The sequence below is a fragment of the Pelobates fuscus genome, chromosome 6 (assembly GCF_036172605.1).
Source record: "Pelobates fuscus isolate aPelFus1 chromosome 6, aPelFus1.pri, whole genome shotgun sequence".
Classification (NCBI taxonomy): domain Eukaryota; kingdom Metazoa; phylum Chordata; class Amphibia; order Anura; family Pelobatidae; genus Pelobates; species Pelobates fuscus.
Genome location: NC_086322.1, coordinates 100,969,269 through 100,990,136, shown reverse-complemented (window position 1 = coordinate 100,990,136; position 20,868 = coordinate 100,969,269). Strand labels below are relative to the sequence as shown.

Sequence of the window (20,868 nt, the reverse complement as noted above, 5' to 3'; positions counted from 1 at the left end):
AAGTACACCCTTACTGCTTCCATAGGAATTCAGAGGATAAATAGCAGACAGGTGCTATTAATCTAATGCCCTTGATTAATTGATCATAAAGTGTGACCACCTGTTAACCCCTTAACGCCGTTACGGCGTATCATGCCGTCGCGCTTTAAATGGGCTTTAAAGCCGTTGTGGCGGCATGGAACGCCGTAACGGTTTAAGCCCCCAGGAGCCAGCAACTACTCACTCCGCCGCGATCCTCTTCTGGGGGGCTGCCTGAGAGCCCAGGCAGCCCCCCTCCGGCAAATGAGGCCCCCGGGGGCCATGTGATCGCTCTCAAAGAGCGATCACATGACCCCCTATAGCTGGCTATGGATCTGCCAGCAGGGGGACTGTTTGAAATATCAGACAGTCCCCCTGCTGGTAGGAAGAATAAAAAAAATAAAATAAACATGTTTAAAAATAAATTAAATATATTTTAATATATATATATAATATGTATATATATTATATACATAATATATATACATATTATATATATGTAATGTCATGCAAAGTGTATTTTAATATTAATATAAGTACATATATTAATATTAAAATACACTTAGAATGACGTTACATATATATAATATGTATATATATATTATATATATAATAGATGTACATATATATTATATATAAATACGTATAATTAAAATAATAAATAAATAAAATAATAAAATAAATAAATAAAATATTGAAACAAAATTTAATATAAATTATATATGCATATGTAATTTCATTCTAACTGTATTTTGTTATTAATATATATATATCGGTAACAAAATACACTTAGAATGACATTCTATATATATCTATCTATGTATAAAATACAAATAACCGCAAATATATATATATTGATAAATACATATAATTACATAAAAGATTACATTAGTATACACGTAGAATTTAAATACCTATAAATGCATATATATTAAAATTCTACGTGTATATTTAAATAATCTTTTAACGTAATTATGTGATTTGATTAATTAAAATTTGATTGACATGCCTGACAACACAGGGAGAAAGTGCAGAGAATTTAATTCGCAAGCACTATATTTGACCCTGTAACTCTCCAAGACACCATAAAACCTGTACATAGGGGGTACTGTTTTACTCGGGAGACTTCACTGAACTCAAATATTAGTGTTTCAAACTGGTAAATTGTATTACAACAATGATATTTTAAGTAAAAGTGACGTTTTTCGCATTTTTTACAAGCGAACGGCACTTTTATGGTCTATATTATTGTTGTAATATGTTTTACGGTTTTAAAACACTAATATTTGTGTTTAGTGAAGTCTCCCGAGAATAACAGTACCCCCCATGTACAGGTTTTATGGTGTTTTGGAAAGTTAGAGAGTCACATATAAGGCTTGCATTTCATTTTTTTCACATTGAAATTTGCCAGATTGGTTATGTTGCCTTTGATAGCGTATGGTAGCCCAGGAATGAGAATTACCCCCATGATGGCATACCATTTGCAAAAGTAGACAACCCGAGGTATTGCAAGTGGGGTATGTCCAGTCTTTCTTAGTAGCCACTTAGTCACAAACACTGGCCAAATATTAGTTTTTTGCATTTTTCACACAAAAACAAATATGAACGCTAAATTTGGCCAGTGTTTGTGACTAAGTGGCTACTAAAAAAGACTAAACATACCCCACTTTCAATACCTTGGCTTGTCTAATTTTTCAAATGGTATGCCATTATGGGGGTAATTCTCTTTCCTGGGCTACCACACCGTCTCAAAGGTAACATTACTAATCTGGAAAATTTCAATTTGAAAATGGAACGTTCTATATTTGACCCTGTAACTTTCCAAAACACCATAAAACCTGTTAATGGGGGGTACTGTTGTACTCGTGAGACATCGCTGATTACAAATATGTGCATTTTTTTGCAGTAAAACCTAACAGTATTATGACATTCACAGCTATAATGACAGACGGAAATGCAAATTTAAAAAAAAATCTTATTTTCTCACCTTTTTTTTATTTTATTCATAATAAATTATGTTCCATATATGAATAGTTAATGATAGATTAAAGCCCTGTTTCTCCTGAACAAAATGATATATAATAAGTGTGGGTGCATATAATTTGAAAGAGGGGAACTACGGTTGAACAGACATATAGCGCAAATTCCAGTTTTTGTTTACATTTTGTTTTGATCAGAACGTGCACTATTGACTCCGTCCTGAAGGGGTTAAAAATGTCAAAATTTTAGCAGTTTGTTTGTCTGGGGAATTCAGGTGTGTGTTAACACAATGCCAAGGAGGAAAGACATCAGCTATGATCTAAGAGAAGCAATTGTCGCTGTCCATCAAACTGGAAATAGTTATAAGGCCATTTCCAAACAATTTAAAGTTCTTCATTCTACAGTGAGAAAGATTTTTTTTAAGTGAAAAACTTTCAAGACAGTTGCCAACCTACCCAGAAGTGAACGTCCCAGCAAATTCACTCAAGTTTAGAGCGTGCAATTCTCAGAGAAGTTGCAAAAAACAAGAGTCACATCTCTTACTCTACAGGCCTCAGATAGCATGATAAATGTTAAAGTGCATGACAGCACAATTAAAAAAAAGATTGAACAAGTATGGTTTGTTTGGAAGTGTTGCCAGGAGAAAGACTCTTCTCTCTAAAAAGAACATGGCAGCACAGCATAGATTTACAAAGCTGCATCTGAACAAACTACAAGTCTTCTGGAACAATGTCCTTTGGACATATGAGATTAAAGTGTAGATATTTGGCCATAATGTACAGTACCACATTTGGTGAAAACCAAACACTAGCATATTAGCACAAACACTTCATACCAACTGTCAAGCACATGATGGATTGGTGATGATTTGGGCTTGTTATGCAGCCACAGGACCAGGGAACCTTTCAATCATTGAGTCGACCATGAACTCCTCTGTATAATAGAGCATTCTTGAGTCAAATGTGAGGCCATCTGTCCGATAGCTAAAGCTTGGCTGAAATGGACTGCAATGTTCACTTTGGCTTGAACAGCATCAGTATATCTTAACTTTTCATATTTTGTCTGATTTATTTTCTTCAGATGTAAATGTTACTTGAAGATGTCTAATAATGGCTTGCCAACAGGAATACTACATGGAAAAGGAGCTAACTCTGGATTTTCTTTACGGTTGTGCAGAAACAGAGCAATTACAGGTAATTATACAAGTTGTATGTTATTTTCTTATTGTATGTTTCAAAGTAAAGTTCAGTTGTGAGCTTGATATGACCATGGATAAAAATGTAAGATTCTATATTGAATTACACTTCATTAACACTTACACATTTGAATTATTGCATATTTTCTGTATTAAAAAAAAAAAAAAAAAAAAAAATCTCTTCTACTTTCTCATGTAGGATGTGGGCAGCCGGTAGAACCAGAAAATAGAATTGTAGGGGGAGAGGATAGTTCTCTTGGGGAGTGGCCATGGCAAGTCAGTATGCAGCTCAGGATGCCTGGTAATGTAATACATCATGCATGTGGTGGATCGATTATCAGCAACCAATGGATATTGACAGCTGCCCACTGTGTCAGCGAGTGAGTGTTACTTGTTCTAAAATAACAGCACCTTGTATTTTACATTGACTAATTGTTGATATTAATGGAGAATTTCTCATTGCGTTGGTAATTGTCAGTAAAAATAACCAAAATAATACAAAATACAAACAAAGCCAACTTGGAGAGAGATTATGTGAATATGGTAAGGGCTACTGACAGCTTCTTTGGGCAAGAATATTTTGTCCGCCTGGCAGGTGGGGACATATGGATGGAAAATACTTCCATTAAAGCAATATGGTGGTCTTATTTATTAACTTTTTAAAAGCCAGATGGTTTTGCCCCATTAAGCATGGGGCGATTAAGACTTAAGTAAATAACTCTGTTAGAGACTTGGGGTTACAGAGCTCCTAATCCCTCCAAGTTATGTGCTTTTTCTGTATTTTTAATTGTATTGCTGTTTTGCCAGATTAATATCCCATTCACTTCATATCACCTTTAACTATGCACTCTCTATTACATCTCTCAGTAAATGCCTTGACAAGACCTGCTGTCTACACTTATGTAGGCTGATTAGTTTTAATCAACCAAAAATACCAAAATAATGGAAGAAACACTCAGTCAACAGACTTACTACAAGCATTGCTATAATGTTATTCTATACTCTATATCTCTTCAAGATAAAAAGCAGATATAATATCAGACACCAAGAAGCAAATAACTGGAAAGATAAATAATTTTAGGAGAAATATTCTTAAGAAGAAATATCTTTTTGGGAGTAAACTGTAAGAAAATACCTCTTTTACTTTAGATTTTGGCTGTTTTAGCAGTGCAGACCGCATAGACTTTGTTCTAAGTTTCTAATACATCTTTTTAATACTATACTTTTATTTCTATTTCTATTTCAGCAGAGAGGTGGCAATCCAAAATGTTCTGCATGTGTTCAACCTTATTCTTTCTTCATCTATAACCTTTGTAGCCTGTAAAGTGTAACCCCTTTAAAAATATCCGGCTGAGATAATTTAATATCATGCCGTTTCCTTTGATCCGACAGTTGTTCCAGGTTTTCTACTTTGATTTCAATAGCTTTTTTTTCACCACAAACTGTTTCAGGTTTGACTGGGTCAGTCTTATTATTGCTCCAAAGATAAATTCAGTTTAACCCAAAAGGACACATTATTTATTTCTGAAATACATAGATTTTTCAGCTGGTTATATTTCTATACATGCTTATTTGATCAACTCCTCATTTACTCCTGTTCATCGAAATTTGTCATAATTTTGGGTCTCTTTATTTACCCACTGTACAATGCTGCTGAATATCCTTTTACTGTTTTGCACAGATACATCATTTAAAGCAGCAACATATCTTTCTTCTTAACAGTGGTATACTTTATTTTTATTTTTATGTTTAGTGCCCTTATATTACCCGAATCAGTCAAATTTATTAATCAAAATGTTTTGTTATAATGTCCAGTTGGGTATTATTCTTTAGGACCCCCCTCCTTAAATACACTAAAATAACTAATGAAAATAATCTATAACATACCTAAAATCCATAGCTTGGTGAGGCTCGGGGTACTCCCCACTTCCTATCTAAAGTCACTGCTGCGTCACAAGATGCAATCAAATGCTCCTCATAGAGAAGAATTTAATTGGACTGTTTTACTAACTCAGAGTGCATGTGGGCACTCTGAGCCGGTTAGAGGAAGGAGGGAGTAGGATGTGCTCTCTAACAGCTCTGTCATCTAGGGACAAAAAATGAGCCTGAACCGCTAACAACTACATCGGTTTGGCTCTGAGAGACTGGAGGACTGACCTGAACCAAGTGTGCACACAGGGATACCTGACTTGCCGTTACTCTAGGAGTTCACACAGTCCAACCATGCAGCCTAGTATGACTCATAGCATGATGTCTAGGGGGAGGCGGCCGATCCCCTGGCTCGAGTCGCGCTGAGACCAAAGTGCCTTCTGCAGCCCTGCACCCGCCCCTCTGGACCAGCGTGGCATGTTAAGGATGGCCATCCCTTCACAGCCCACTCAACATGGGGAGGGACCTGAGTGCCTCGTGCCCTGCACCACAGAAAAAGGCAACAAAGGCATATGCAATATTTGCATCCTTTTGGCAAAAACTGTCCCACTGTATGCAGCAACATGCACACCAGGAATGCTAGGGCCCACCGAACCAGAGTCAGCATAACATGCCTACACAGCATGCTAAGCCAGTGGCTCAGCTCTGCTATAGCTGACCACAAAATCTGGGACGCACGTAGCTGATGGGATTGCAGTCTCTTCTGGGCAGAGGACCCAATTAGTACCACCTACCACCCATTGTCCATACACCCAAAGGAGTTCCTGAGTTTCAGAACAGCCGAGGGCCCATGGTTCTACAGCAAGTAGCAGGGGGACCCATGGACACAGGGCATGGGTTTGAAGAACGGTGTGAACACAGCAATTCACCACACCACAAGCTAAAAGCCAGGAATGTCAGCACCTCTTGTTTGGTACATAGGTGGAAGGATTTGACATTATTTCTAACACGAAGAAGAACTCTCTTCCATGGCCTCTTAGTGGAGTGGGCTGAAAGTTCGCAGAGGACATTCCCCACCCTTGCTACTCCGCACTGGTGAGCTATATTACGCCTTTGCCTGTACTCATCCTTTCTCAGTACCCAGCGGTATACATAATCTGTTTAGCATGTAATATAATAATTTATTTTAATTTCTAATAGTCGCACAGTCAGTTGGTCTAGTCTGTTTCTCATAATATGTCATTTTGTCTCACCTCTGACTATCTCTACAAATTATATGTTATGAAAATGTGCAATTTATCTGAAAGCCAAGTCAATGATTCAACTGTCTGTTTTCACTATGCTTGTGATTGCTGTTGTAGCTTAGCAAGCTTTTTGTTATCCTATGCACATCATAAAGATTGACAAAAATAAATAAAAATAAAATAAAAAAACAGGCAAACTTGAATAATATAGGTACAAGGGTAGAAGTTCTGTGTGTCTGCTGACAGACATATTTTTGCACGAAACAGAGTTCCAGGCTGCCTAAGTCACATGAGTTTGTCCTTGATAAAAATGTTAATCTCAAAGAAACACCACAGGGTCATTAACAACTTTATCTCAATTATGTTGTTATGGCATCTGGAGGTCCTGGACACCATTTTATCTTAATTTACTAATGGTATAATCCCATAGTTGTGAAGACAGCGTCCATCAGCTCATGTACCTTTCTCACACAGTTTTCTTAATGGGAAGCTAATGATAGGCTGAAATTATCATTTGACATTCTCATCTGGCATCCAGTCTGAGGCTTCCTCATTGAAGGTTTGGATTCTGCCGGAAGATAAGGAAGCTTGGACCTCCAGGCAACATAGCAATTTATGGAACCGGTAGTGTTCCTGTAAGTCTGTAAAGACACTGGGTTGAGGGGCGGGGCCGGGCTGCCGACCAAGATGGCCGCATGCTCCGTGTTAAACACTCCAGCAAAGCCCTAATTCAGAACTTTTCCCTCAGCATACTCGACTATCTGAAGGCAGGCAAAAGCGGACTTCAGCTCTGCAACACCTGGCCGATTTCTGGGCACAAAATGAGCAGACTGGTCTCGGCACACAACTGCGGCCTACACGGAGGGGCTGGCGTGGAAGAAGCGGCCGATCTTCCTGCTAGCTATCTGGCTGCTAGAGGTGGACACTACAAGGGCTCCTGTTCCCCCCCCCTTGCCGGTGGTGGTCATCCCGGCTCCAGCACCCCCACCGTACTCACGACCACCCAATAGCCCTGCAACCCTGCACACGTCCCTGCTGGAAGAATCGGCGGGAGCCAAGATGGCGGGCGCAGCTCCTCACACCGTGCTACAAGACCTAAAGGACACAACACTCGCAAAGCTGGATGAAATATTCGCAACATTTTGGCATAAGCTCAAGGAAAGGCAACGGAGTGCCAACATGCAAGGCTACTCACCTCCAGCAACGGCAACAAAGAGCCGAAGCCAGCCCGCACCTAATGCACTAGGGGCCCACGGACGGGTAACCTCCACTCGGCGACCACATACCATAGGGGTCTGCCACTCATCGATAATCACACAAGCATTGACTCGCATTAAGAAGCGGAGGACAGTCAGCAAGAGGAAAACAATCATACCAAAGCCGACTCACCTAAAATGCCTTGATATGTTACAGCCCACCAGGCGAATGACTGCTGCTTCGCTGAAAGGGGGGCGCTGACTCGATCTGGCTGAACCCTACCGTCAACGGCACAACTCGCACCTGGTGAGAGACCTTGCCCATCATAAGGAAAAGCTCCAAGGAGGAGGGCTGCTGTCCCAGGTGATGACCAATGCTACTCCACAAGCATGTACTTACCTGAGTTTACCAGGGACAAACAAAGCTGCGCACTTCCCTTGCCTGACTGAACACTCCACTGGCCGGGACTGTAGATACCCACTGAGGGGCATCGGGTAGCTGCAAACACAGGGTCATACCCTGCCACAGGCCTCCCACCATGCCATGCCACACAGCAGTACTCAACCAAGCTAGTTTAACTTGCTTTTCTCATTGCTAGTTACTTAACACTCCTGTTATTACGCCCCGTTGTTTTATATTGCTTTCTATGCTTATTCTATTCTGTTCATTATCACAGTTAGTTAAAGCTGTATAATGGATGTCAGGGACCAGTGGCATAATATTTCTGGTGTGTAACCCCAACATGATGAAACTCGAATCTCAATCAGATCTTCTGTTTAAAACGATAGTTCAGCTTGTTATTTAAAATTATAAAAATGTGCACAATCCTCCAATGCTATGATACAACTTTCTGATGTATGTTATTGCTGCCGTCATGGCACTTCAAATCTGTTTGTCAATCTCTGCACAATAAAAATAAAGAATTTAAAAAAAAAAAGACACTGGATTATTTAAAAACAAAACGTAAATTCTAAGTGTATTTAAATTAACTAGGCCAGCACAGCCAATTAAGAAAAATGTCCAAGTCAAATCTGTTTTCAGTTTGGCTACTTTGGCCTTAAATAGGAAATTCACTTTGAATTCACATTGAATTTCTGACAATTCTTGCTTTAGTGAATGACCCTGTTAGTAGGTAAAAAAATATCAAAAAACAAACTCCTAATGCAAAATGATAATTTAAGAAATTCTAGCCATCTATTCCAAACTGGAAGAGGGAGCAGCCATACGTTGATTTAACTGTAATGTAGTTGATTTAACTAATAATAATACATTAACTTGGGCTTTAGTAAAGTTATCAAATATCCTATTACAAAAATAAATAGAAAAAGTGACGCAAAAACTTTAAAGTGCAAGTATTCCAACCCTTATTTAAATAATGAATAAAGGGTCACAATCAAGTTGTACAGCAACCATACAGAATTCTGGTAAAAACCCACAATAAGAAATGCAAAGACAATGGTGTGCATACCATAATAAACATAAAAAAAAAAAAAAAAAACATCATAACATGCATACATTTGTTTAAAATTTTTTATTTTATTAAAAAAAAAAAAAAAAAAAAATGTATTCTTTATTTTTGTAGTGCATGGAGGTATAACAAATGAGCATGTGGTACCCCGATGGCATTCCTCATGCTTTTCAAGTAACAATTGTAACAATAGGGTATATGTTAATACGTGCACATTTTATATGTTAAATTATTATGAGGTTTGTCAGTCAGATTCAACAACTTGGTAGTGTTTAGACAGGCTTAGACAATGTAAGAACATCTTTGAACTTAAACAGGCTTAAGCTTACGTCATAGTGAATACGTTATGTTAAGCAGTGCGTGAGTATATATATCTACATTTAGATAATTTAAGAACATCTTTGAATTTAAACAGGCTTAAGCTTACGTCATAGTGAATAAGTTATATTAAGCAGTGCGTGAGTATATAAATCTACATACTGAGAACCAGGGTGAGGCTATCTATGTCTGAGGTGGTTAACTATGATTGGCCCTGGCATGTTTGTTAGTCTGGCCTGCATGGTTGTCTGGCATGAATAAAAGTAGCATGTTTCAACTATATTAGTAGTTAGACTAGTTTGCACTAAAACATGGAAGACATCCTAGTATGAATCATGATCAACCGCTCTCAGAGACTATGCATTGCGACATGTATATGATGTGGAAAGGTTAACTGTTATGACTGTCTATAGACGAAGTGGCTTTAGCTGCACCTTAAGGATCACCAGTCCGTGGGTGCTGTATCTCTGCGACTGCTATTCAGGAGCCATAGATTGCCGGGTATTGTTGCCAATGCTATTCAGGAGCCATAGGTTGCCGGGTATTGTTGCCAATGCTATTCGGTGGGTGAGTCCTGTAGCCTCCTGGTGGGCTAGAGTCCATAAAGCCCGGTGCTGGCCCTCCAAAGTCATGGTACTGCCCAGTCATCCTATGCCCGTTCGGGGCCTGGGTCTGAGGCTGGCGCATGGAGCAGCACTGCAGTGCTTGGTAAGGATGCCGGTCTGGACTCGTACCTGCAGAAGGGGCTGTAGCATTCTGTGAGGGGTTTGTAGTCCGACAGGGCTCTGGGTCGGCCCCGGTGTTTTCGGCTGCTGGGCCCGGTCGGTCCGTCTCGCGGGTCCGGTCCGGTGCCTCTCGTCTCTCCACATGTGCCTCAGAGGCCTTTTTATCATGGGCTTGGGAGCTCGTCTCCTCTGGTGGCGAGGGGTTCGCTTGCGGCGTGTGCGGTACATCGGGGTGGGCCCTCTGCCACCCTTACGACTGGGTGAGCTGTCTGTTTGTACAGCAGGAGCTTGGGGATGAAGTGTGCTCATGGTGTGTCGCCCCCTCCCGTTCCCTGCTCCTTTACCTCCTGGGTTGTTGGGGGTGGCGGTTGTTCCAATTGCTTGTATAGTTTGATCCAGAAGTCATTGAATATCTTGTCAAGGCGTTTGAGCGCATCTTCCACGTAGTTGCCATCTAGAGGCTGAGGAGTTGGCCTAACCAACCAGGACGCGGCCGCCATTTTATTTGTCTCGGTGCCGTTCCCATCGGCTCCCCGGGGGATGGCAGGATGCGGTATAGTCGTGTGCTCTTGGTCGGTGGGGACCGGGATGACCCCCGTCGGTCCATGGGGGGAAGAAACGGGGTTCCACACTAGCATTTCCAGCTTGGTGTGCTGGTCGGGGAGCGGCCGTCTCCCTCACACATCCCTGCTGGTAGGCCGCAGCTTCCAAGTTCGTGGGTCCGGTGAGTAACACCACATGTTTGGTATCTACATATAGTACTCCCGGTCATCTGTCGTTTGGGCTGCAATTTGAGTCCGGTTTTGGCCTTTGTCAGTGTGGATTACACAAGATTGGGCTTAGCAGTGCTGGAGCCCCAGACAAGCATGTCTGTTCAGCTCTGCAGTTAGGCCCCGCCCCCCGGAAGCTGCATTCCTAGTGAGAGGAGGGACAGTGTAGCTGCTGCTGATTTAATAGAGAAATCGATAGCTAGGCTAATGTATTCAGTGTCCACTACAGTCCTGAAGGACTCATCTGATCTCTGCTGTAAGGACAGCACCCCAAAAGGCCACCCCGCAGGGACTGTCGTGGTTGTGGTGCTGTGATTCCCTTTGGCCCTAGAATAATGCCCAGTGTTCAGAGGCCACGTACCCTGAACTCGAAAAGTTCTGAGGACATAGTTGACTGGCTAACACAGGACATCCAATCTTCTACAGCTTCCGCTCGGAACCTTGACGCACCATCCTCCTCCAGCTTAGCTTCAGGCACCTCTTAAGTTACCACTCGCCCACCTGCCGCCACCACCAACACTAGCACCACAGCCGCTTCACTTGATCTGTCAGAGGAGTTATTTACACATGAGTTGGAAGAAATGAGTGATGTGCAACCATTATTGCCAGAGGATGTAGATAACAGGGATATGTCTCAGGCAGGCAGCATTACACACATGGACGTACGGTGTGATGATGATGATGTTGTACCCGCTGCTGCTTCCATTGCTGAGTTGTCATGTACAAGTGAAGCGGTTGATGATGACGATGCGTCCGTGGATGTCACGTGGATTCCCGCTAGAAGAGAAGAAGAACAGGGGGAAAGTTCAGATGGGGAGACAGAGAGGAGGAGGAGAAGAGTTGGAAGCAGGGGGAGGTCGTCGCAAGGAGCTAGTGGCACAGTCAGACAGCATGCATCGGCACCCGGGGTCAGCCAGACAGCACGCCAATCAACGCATGCTGTTGCCACCATCAGAATGCCGTAATTGCAGAGCTCAGCAGTGTGGCATTTATTTTGTGTGTCTGCCTCTGACAACAGCGATGCCATTTGCAACCTGTGCCAAAAGGTCGTGGGAAGTCCAACACCCACCTAGGTACAACTGCTTTGCGAAGGCACATGATCGCACATCACAAATGCCTATGGGATCAACACATAAGTACAAGCAGCACACAAACTCAAAGCCGCCATCCTCCTCCTGGTCCAGCATCTTCAGCCACGTCAACCACTGCTGTCCTCCTTGCCCTCTCTCAACCATCCGCCACTCCGTCTCTCGCCTTGAGCAGTTCCTGCTCATCTGCCCACAGTCAGGTGTCTGTCAAGGACATGTTTGAGCATAAGAAGCCAATGTCACAAAGTCACCCCCTTGCCCAGCATTTGACAGCTGGCTTGTCTGAACTCTTAGTCCGCTAGCTTTTACCATACAAGCTGGTGGAGTCTGAGGCGTTCCAAAAAATTGTGAGAGGCAACGCAGAGAGATGAGTCTGAAGAAGAGGAGTCAGAGGAGGAAGGTGGCTTTGAGGAGGTGGAAGACCAAACACAGCAGGCGTCCCAGGGGGCTTGTTGTCACCTTTCGGGGACCCTTGGTGTTGTACATGGCTGGGTGGAGGAAGAGACCTTCAATGACATCAGTGAGGACAAGGAACGGGACATGGCTAGCTTGGTATCCCACCTTGTGCAAATGGGGAGTTTGCGGTTGTGCAAATGGACTGTTTGCGGTTGTTTGCGGTGCGTTAAACGGGGAGTTTGGTCTGTCACTGTGAAGAGAGCGTAACCCTTACACTACCTGATCGATACAACATCATACCTGATGTTTTAAAGCACGTTATTCCAAACAATTTAGGAATGTTAGGTGATTTATGCCCTTTATGGATTAAAACCAGACTCTGCATCAACTATGTAATTTTCCATTGGAGTTTTGCCATGGATCCCCCTCCGGCATGCCACAGTCCAGGTGTTAGTCCCCTTGAAACAACTTTTACATCACTATTGTGGCCAGAAAGAGTCCCTGTGGGTTTTAAAATTCGCCTGCCTATTGAAGTCTATGGCGGTTCGCCCGGTTCGCCCGTTCGCGAATATTTGCGGAAGTTCGCGTTCGCCGTTTGCGAACGGAAAATGTTATGTTTGCGACATCTCCAATTAGATTGTTGGTTTTATCGTGGCTTGGAGTTGGTGTGGGGGTAGCATGCAGGTATTACCATATTTGCTTTATTATTTAATATGTACATTTGTGCATAAAGTAGACACAAAAATTGTGGGGACAATCCACGGGCTGCCCCCTCCTTGGAGTTGGTGTGGGGGTAGCATGGAGATAGTACAATAATACTGGTAGTTTTCTGCACTTTTTCTAATGCCATGATATCCTTCTTTAGAACAGATGCCCAAAATTGCACAGCATATTCAAGGTGTGGTCTTACCAGCGATTTATAAAGAAAAAAAATGATATTTTCATCCTGAGAATTTATGATCCTATTTATACATGACAAAACCTTACTGGCCTTAGCAACTGCAGATTGACATTGCATATTGCTGCCTAATTTGTTGTTTATAACAAATCCCAAATCCTTCTCATGTGTTGTTATACCTAATTCACTACCATTTAAGGTGTAAGTTGCTTGTACATTCTTGCCCCCGAAGTGCACAACTTTGCATTTCTCTACATTAAATTTCATCTGCCATTTTAGTGCCCAGTCCCCCAGTCTATCTTAATCCCTCTGGAGCAAAGCAATAACCTGCTCACAATTTATTACTTTACAAAGGTTTGTGTCATCTACAAACATTAAAACATGTATTTCAATGCCTATTTCAAGATCATTTATAAATACGTTAAATAGAAGTGGTCCCAAAACAGAACCCTGAAGGACAGCACTTACCACTTTTGTCCAGCTTGAAAATTTACCATTAATGACAACTCGTTGTACTCTATCCTTCAGGCAATGTTCTACCCAAGAACAAGAATTTTCATCTAGACCAATTTATTTTTGTTTGAACACTAATATCTTGTGAGGAACCGTATCAAATGCCTTGGCAAAATCCAAATAGATCACATCCACTGCAACACCCTGATCTATACTTCTACTTACTTCTTTGTAGAATGCAATTAGGTTAGTGCTGTCCATATTTTTTCCTTTTATTCTGTGGGTGCAAGGAGGAGGATCGGCAATGTGTGAAGCACCAGGCCCAGCCTCCTTGTGTTAGGTCCCACTCCTTCTTTTAGGCACCACCCCTCAAAATTGGCACTTAGTGGCAGAGCTGGTAGGAAAGGCTCTGGCTAAAAATTGCATGTTCCTTATTAGGTGTAAAGGAAAATTCTATTTAATTACTACAAACTCTCAATACATCTTGCATTAAAAATGCATTTATTTTACATTTAAGTACATATATGTAGTTTCAATAAATGATTGTGAAATTTGGCAAGTCTTCTCTATGGAAACACTAATGTTACCATTTATCAGATGATTACAGCCATATTTGATAGCGGCGAGTTACAGGACACATTGTGTAATTATACTAGCTTTATTGCAGACTATATCAATATGACTAACCAGGGCTCGTGGGAATGGCATTCCTGCACTTTTTCCACAGCAGGAACGCCATTCCCGTTAGTAGTCCTGCGGGACCTTTGCCTGTAGCTGTGACCATATGAGAGTATATTTTTTTTTGGGGGGGGGGGGGAGGGAGGAAGGTGAGGGGGTGGGGGGGGGGGCTGGGAGAGGGGTGGATCTTGGGTGAGTTCCCAAACTTTTTTCCCCAGGACTTGACCCCTGTCTGAAATGAAAATGAAAATAAATTGATTGATTTTTTTTCTTTGTTTATCTTCACTTAGCTATTACCAGCCTAGAGCATGGAATATTTATGGAGGATTTCTGAAGCTTTCTAATATAAGTTTAACAACGCCAAAATTTGAAATTGATCAAATTATAATACATCCTTTGTACAAAGTAGCAGAAAGTGGATATGATCTTGCTTTATTAAAGCTAAAGACACCCATTTCATTTACTGGTAAGTGGTAAATACACTAGGTACAAATCTAGAAATTCTAGAGCCAACAATGAGGAAATTCACTATTTTTAAATACTTTTTTTTTAGAAAATACTTTTACATTAAGATTAATTGATTGAAATATCTTAAAAATACTGAGCAATGTAACATGGAAATAGAGATTACTGAAAACAGTTCCCGGCGAACTGTTCGGGACATCTCTATTGATAGGATGTTAAAGGGACACTATAGTCCTCCAGACCACTTCAGCCTAATGAAGTGGTCTGGGTGCCAGGTCCCTCAGGTTTTAACCCTTCGCATGTAAGCAAAGCAGTTTCAGAGAAATGCTTTCCCATGGACTGTTAGAATGCGCATGCGGCTCTTGCCGCACATGTGCATTCCGCACCACTTGGGAGCCGACGTCGGCGGGGAGGAGAGGTCACCAGCGCCGGGCTGGTGAAGGGGTTTTAACCCCTTCAGCACCAAGGGAGAGGAGCCCTGAGGGTGAGGGTCCCCCAAGGATGACAGTGTCACTATAGTGATCCCTAACGATGGAAGCTACCCATTGCATGACAAAAAGATGTGGATTTCTACATGTATTTTATTTTTCAAACCATACATATAAATATTTGTTAAACATAGGGATACATAAATGAAATTACCATTGCCCAGAATTTTAAATAAATGAATAAATTCAAGTTTCTATCTATCCAGTCTTAAAATGTAACTGGTCCAATTGAGGTCTCAATGTAATATTTTTGGATACACTTTTGAAATGATTGAGTATTTTATTAACCAATTTTTCAAAATATTAAATATTTTTTTAAAAGTTTATACAAATATATTAAATCGAGGCCTTAGTATATAGCTGTAATGAAATTGTATCATGGACTTAGTATATTACTGTGATAAAATAGTGGATAACTCAATGTGGGAAGAATTTTCCCAGGTAAAGGTATGTCCCCTTATGTACATAAGCGGAGTTCTTCCTCCCTCGATTTTGTGTGGCAGTGGATCCATTGGGACCCGTAGAGGGTACACATTTGAGGATGTAGATGGCACAGATTTAACTCAGACAAGCCATGCAAGGCCTGGACAGGGGGCTAGTTTAGTATTGCTTCTATATTGGCCATGCTCTTCCAATGATTGTAGAAGATGAAGATGAACATGCATGTGTTTTAAACAGACAGTTGTAGTGAGTGCCCTGCGGTGCAAGCCAATTGTTCGTCTTTATAAACAAATATGTTATGTATTACAACATATTTAACTTTTAACTTTAGCTTTTTATATTTTCAGATCATGTTCAGGCGATATGTCTCCCTCCACAAGATAATTCATTGGTCATTCCTAACTCATGCTGGATAACAGGATGGGGATACACTGTTGAAGATGGTAATTAGCCACAGTCTGTACTTCTTTTTGTAGACATTACACATTGCATTTAATGAAGGACTAGTGGCGTATTCCTTTTTCCTGTAAATTAGCATGTTATTTTAGATTGACATTATATTTACTTTACCTTTTTTTTGAGATCATGTATGTTTATGTTCTTACGTACTAGTCCTTAACAACTGGGGCCCAACAATGTATCCCTAAGTATTTTAGTGGTTCTCCAGTGGTTAGAACAGGTACATCATATTAATCTCATGATAAGTTTATTGTAGCATGTCTTGCCCAGTGAAATGCAAACATTTTACGTTGAGAAGAGTTTATTGAAGGTATATTTTGTAGATTTTCTTTTGTAATATTTAATGCATCAAAAATTAGAAATAGACCAGCCAAGCTAATGTTATAGTTGAAGAATATACTACTATGATGACATATACAAAATATGAATCCCCATTAAAGCATTACAAACCTACTCTATTCTAATGTATACGTTTTCCACTCATCATTTTGTCTGTTAATGAGTCTTATTGTAACCGCATACCAAATTTCAGCGAAAAACTTTCACCTCACGGTAAATCATTATCAGGTCAGTATACTGTTAATTAAATTACTACAAACACGTATCACATGAATCATAAAATATGTAATGAAAAACACTGTTTACAGTTCACAGTCCATATTAGTGCAACTGTGTATATTACTCAACATTCCTTTCGAACCTTGTTTTTTCGAATATATCTGTAGGTCAAGCAGAGAATGTATTACAAAAGGCAGAAGTTCCGATAGTGCCACAGAAAGAATGTCAAGCAAACTATTCACCTGAAAAGATTAATGACAAGGTCATCTGTGCTGGATATAAACAAGGCAAAGTTGATGCATGTAAGGTAAGTGCATTACTAGGTGATGACTTGATAAGTGTATAGTCGTTTCTCAACTAACCTGTGCATTGTGGTAAACTGGCAGCCAGAATGCAAACTTGTAGATAAAAATAGGCAGATTAATTTTATCAACTGGTCAGATTTGGGATTTGGTTGTTACTAAGCACATGTCTTCTCAAAATGGTTCCATGAACATAGAATGGTTCCATTGTCCTTCGGGGTATTGTGGAGTTGGAGATTAGCAGTATAAATGTGCAACCGACAAATCTGCACTAACCGCACACTAATATTCCCAGCACCCCTGTGGGAAAGGGGATCCTATCTAGTATTAGAGAGGTGTATTTAATTAAAGGGTCCTAACTGTTTATGAAATATTGTATCAAATAAAATACCCATCTGTCCTTTGATATATGTAGGGGCGCTTAATCAGAAAGATGGCAATAATTGCTGAACAAATACACTACAAAATACCAAAATGAAAAATAACAGACCAATATACACCAGCCACAACATTACAGGTGTAGTGAATAACATTTAATATATCATTAAAAGGGGACCTGTCAAGAGGTGGGATATAATAGGCAGCAAGTGTCATGTTTGCCAGGTAAACCTAAACACGCAGACAGGTCACAGTCACACAGAATTGCAATACCAGTCCTTAGAATGGCCAGGCTAAACAAATAGATAGAATAGTCAGAGTACAAGCCGAAATCAGGGATTACAGAGACGGAGTACGAGGAGACAAGCTGAGGTCAAGGATCAGAGAGGGGGTTTTGACACAGCCGCGAGTGTTGTGCGGGCACTGGAAGCCGCCGCTTGTGGTGGGCGGAAATGTGAAGGTGCCGCGAGCGGCGCGTGGGTGCTAGACGCCATCACGAGCGGGGAGGAAACCTGTGAAGCTGCTGCAAGCGGCAACCCGCCGTCAGGATCCGCCACCCGCGGAACACAGGCAGGGGACCTGACAGCAAGTGAACAGTCAGTTCTTGAATTTCATGTGTTGGAAGCAGGAAAAATTAACAATCGAAAAGATCTGAGTGACCTTGACAATAGCCAAATAGTGATGACTAGATGACTGGGCCAGAACATCTCCAAAATAGCAAAGAAGGACAACTGGTGAACCGGCAATGGGCTACCCAAGGTTCATTGATGCATGTGGGGAGCGAAGGCTAGCCCATCTGGTCCAATCACACAGAAGACCTACTGTAGCTCAAATTGCAAAAAAATAAATGCTGGCCATAATATAAATGTGTCTGCGCACACAGTGCATCACAGTTTGCTGCATATAGGGCTGCGTAGCCATAGCCCAGTCAAAGTGCCCATAATGACCGCTGTTCACTGCCTAAAGCGGTTTGAGGAATATGACAGAGTTCAAAGTGTTGCCCCAGCCTCTCAATTCACCATATCTCAATCTGAATAAGCATCTGTGGGATGCTACGGAATCTGTTGGCGCAAAAAAAATTCCAATAATAGTAATAGTAATATGTGCTGGAACAACAAATCTGATCCATTGAGGCTGCCTCTCACAACTTGCAGGATTTAAAGGATCTGCTGCTAATGTCTTGGTACAAAAATACCAGGACACAGGACATGTTCAGATGTCTTGTGGAGTCCATGCCTCACCACATCAGAGCTGTTTAGGCAGCGTGAGGGAGACCTACATGATATTAGACAAGTAGTTTTATTGTTGTGGATGATCAATGTACATTATATTACAAGTTATTTGATGCTACAACAAGTAGAGTTGTTTTAATTTTTTGACCAACAAAACAGACCTGTTCCGATTTAAAAACACAAACATGATTCTTTACATTTATACAAATGAAACAAAAGATAATTTTACACATGAAAATCATTCTGTTTTTTTTGTACTACAGGGTGATTCTGGTGGTCCAATAGCGTGCAAAGTTGACAATACCTGGTATTTATTTGGCATTACGAGTTGGGGCGAAGGGTGTGCTAAAGCCAGAAAACCTGGAGTCTACACAAGAGTGACTGTATTTGCCAACTGGATCGAAGAGCAAATCAAATTGTAAGATTAATATTGTTTCTACAGAGAAACTGCCAAAACATCCTAACGCTAGTAAATATCAAATGAAATACAAAATCTGAAATAGTGAGATGACCAAACAGAATAAGTGCAGGCAGGCCTCTACAGTAAGGACACACTCCCTATATGCCTTAAAATATCAGTGCAGAAAAAACTGTATAACAGCAAAGTGAAAATAAAGTGGTATTAATAATTGCCAACTGGATGTTGAGTATGCAGAACTCACATGAAAATAGAAAGAAAAAATCATGCAAACAACTTTAATTACAAGAGATAAAAACAAAATCGAATAGGACACTCACAAGTGTAGTCGCACAATTGAAGTGAATCAATATGTGCAGAAGCGTATGTGCCTCTAAATAGGCTAATCCAGAGTGGAACGCACGTGGGCGGTTGATGTTGATGCGATGACGTCACGTCACCGTGCATGCCTACACATCACGACGGGATTTTTTCTTTCTACTTTCATGTGAGTTCTGTATACTCAACATCCACTTGGTAATTATTAATACCACTTTGTCTGTGAGAGTGGCGCCCTACACTGTATTTTCACTTTGCTGTTATACAGTTTTTTCTGCACTGCTAGTAAATATCAGTCCAATTATTAACTACCTGTGCCTTCTATTGACCTCGACAACTTACTCATAAAGTTACTTTTTTTGTGGTTGAGGGTGTAGAACTGCAGTCCTCAGGTTTCGATGTACTACAACTTCATAAATCTCTCCATTGGATGATATAGAATTACAGCAGTTTATAATCCATCAGTACATTCATTGTGTGCACTTTGACACCCCTGGTGTAGAGTCCATTTGTTATTTGAATCTAGGGGTACCTGGAATATGAACCCAGCCCGGGCATATTGCATAGCAATTTGTGTATTAACACTGTACTGTTCTTATTTTTCAGAAACCAATAATGAAAGTCTACCTATATGGAAACATTGTCATCTTAAACAATATATCCCAGAAGAAATATATTTGAATTACAGCATTGGACACTTTTACTAGGTAGTAGCAATAGAAAAGAAATAAATTAAAAAAGAAATTAAACAGTAACAGTTTTGACTTCTTCCTCTCTTCATTGAATTAAAATGTGTTCCAACTGTATATTATGCAGTTTATTCTGTTTTTTTTTGTTTTTGTTTGTTTGTTTGAGTTAGGGCAGGAAACTTGACTTATAGTAATGTTGAATGTGCATCTTGAATGATATTGAAAGCAGGCATGTTAAGGAACACTTTGAAATAAGTCACTAACTCAGCTGCAATGGTGAATTGTATCCCATTTAGAAGTAATAATTAATAATCAAAATCTAATAATTACATATTCAAACTAGAGCTTGATTAAAATTGCACAGGGACCTAGGCAGTGTGTCAAATATGGCCCCTTATTTTAGGGCCCTGGGCTCTATTTCTGTGAGTAGTGTATGTGTTGATTAAGTGTTGTGTGTGAGAATGTTTGTACTAGCTGCATGCAGTGCTGTGTGTGTGTGGCGGAGGTTGAGATGTATATATGGGGTGGCTGAGTGTATCTGTGTGTGTTGATTGAGTGTTGTGTGATGGTTGAATTTTGTGTGTGTGTTTGTGTGTAGGGGAGTCTGAGTATAGCTGAATGGTGAGTATATGTTTTCCCCCTCCCCTTGCTTACTTTCCATGGTGGCCCAGTAATGGGTGAACTGGAACCCTGGTGGTCCAGTGGGGAAACTCCATTGTCTGTACCAATATCAGTTACTAACCAACTAACTAACAAGTGCTTCAAACTGTTTTTTTTGCCTTCTTTTGGATCAACTGCAAAAAACAAATGTAAGGAAGGCTGA

At 40.7% G+C, this 20,868-nt stretch overlaps 1 protein-coding gene across 1 annotated transcript in view; it reads left to right on the top strand.

Moving 5' to 3' along the window:
* Window positions 1-20,185, top strand: part of LOC134614381 (plasma kallikrein-like) — a 56,442-nt gene extending 36,257 nt beyond the window's left edge. The window contains exons 10-16 of the mRNA XM_063458091.1: window positions 3,079-3,191; window positions 3,393-3,573; window positions 14,588-14,763; window positions 16,039-16,134; window positions 16,876-17,015; window positions 18,884-19,038; window positions 19,963-20,185. Of these exons, the coding sequence (XP_063314161.1) occupies window positions 3,079-3,191; window positions 3,393-3,573; window positions 14,588-14,763; window positions 16,039-16,134; window positions 16,876-17,015; window positions 18,884-19,038; window positions 19,963-19,972 (871 nt within the window). The 3' untranslated portion in view covers window positions 19,973-20,185. The remainder of the gene's footprint in view (window positions 1-3,078; window positions 3,192-3,392; window positions 3,574-14,587; window positions 14,764-16,038; window positions 16,135-16,875; window positions 17,016-18,883; window positions 19,039-19,962) is intronic.
* Window positions 20,186-20,868: the final 683 nt, after the last annotated feature.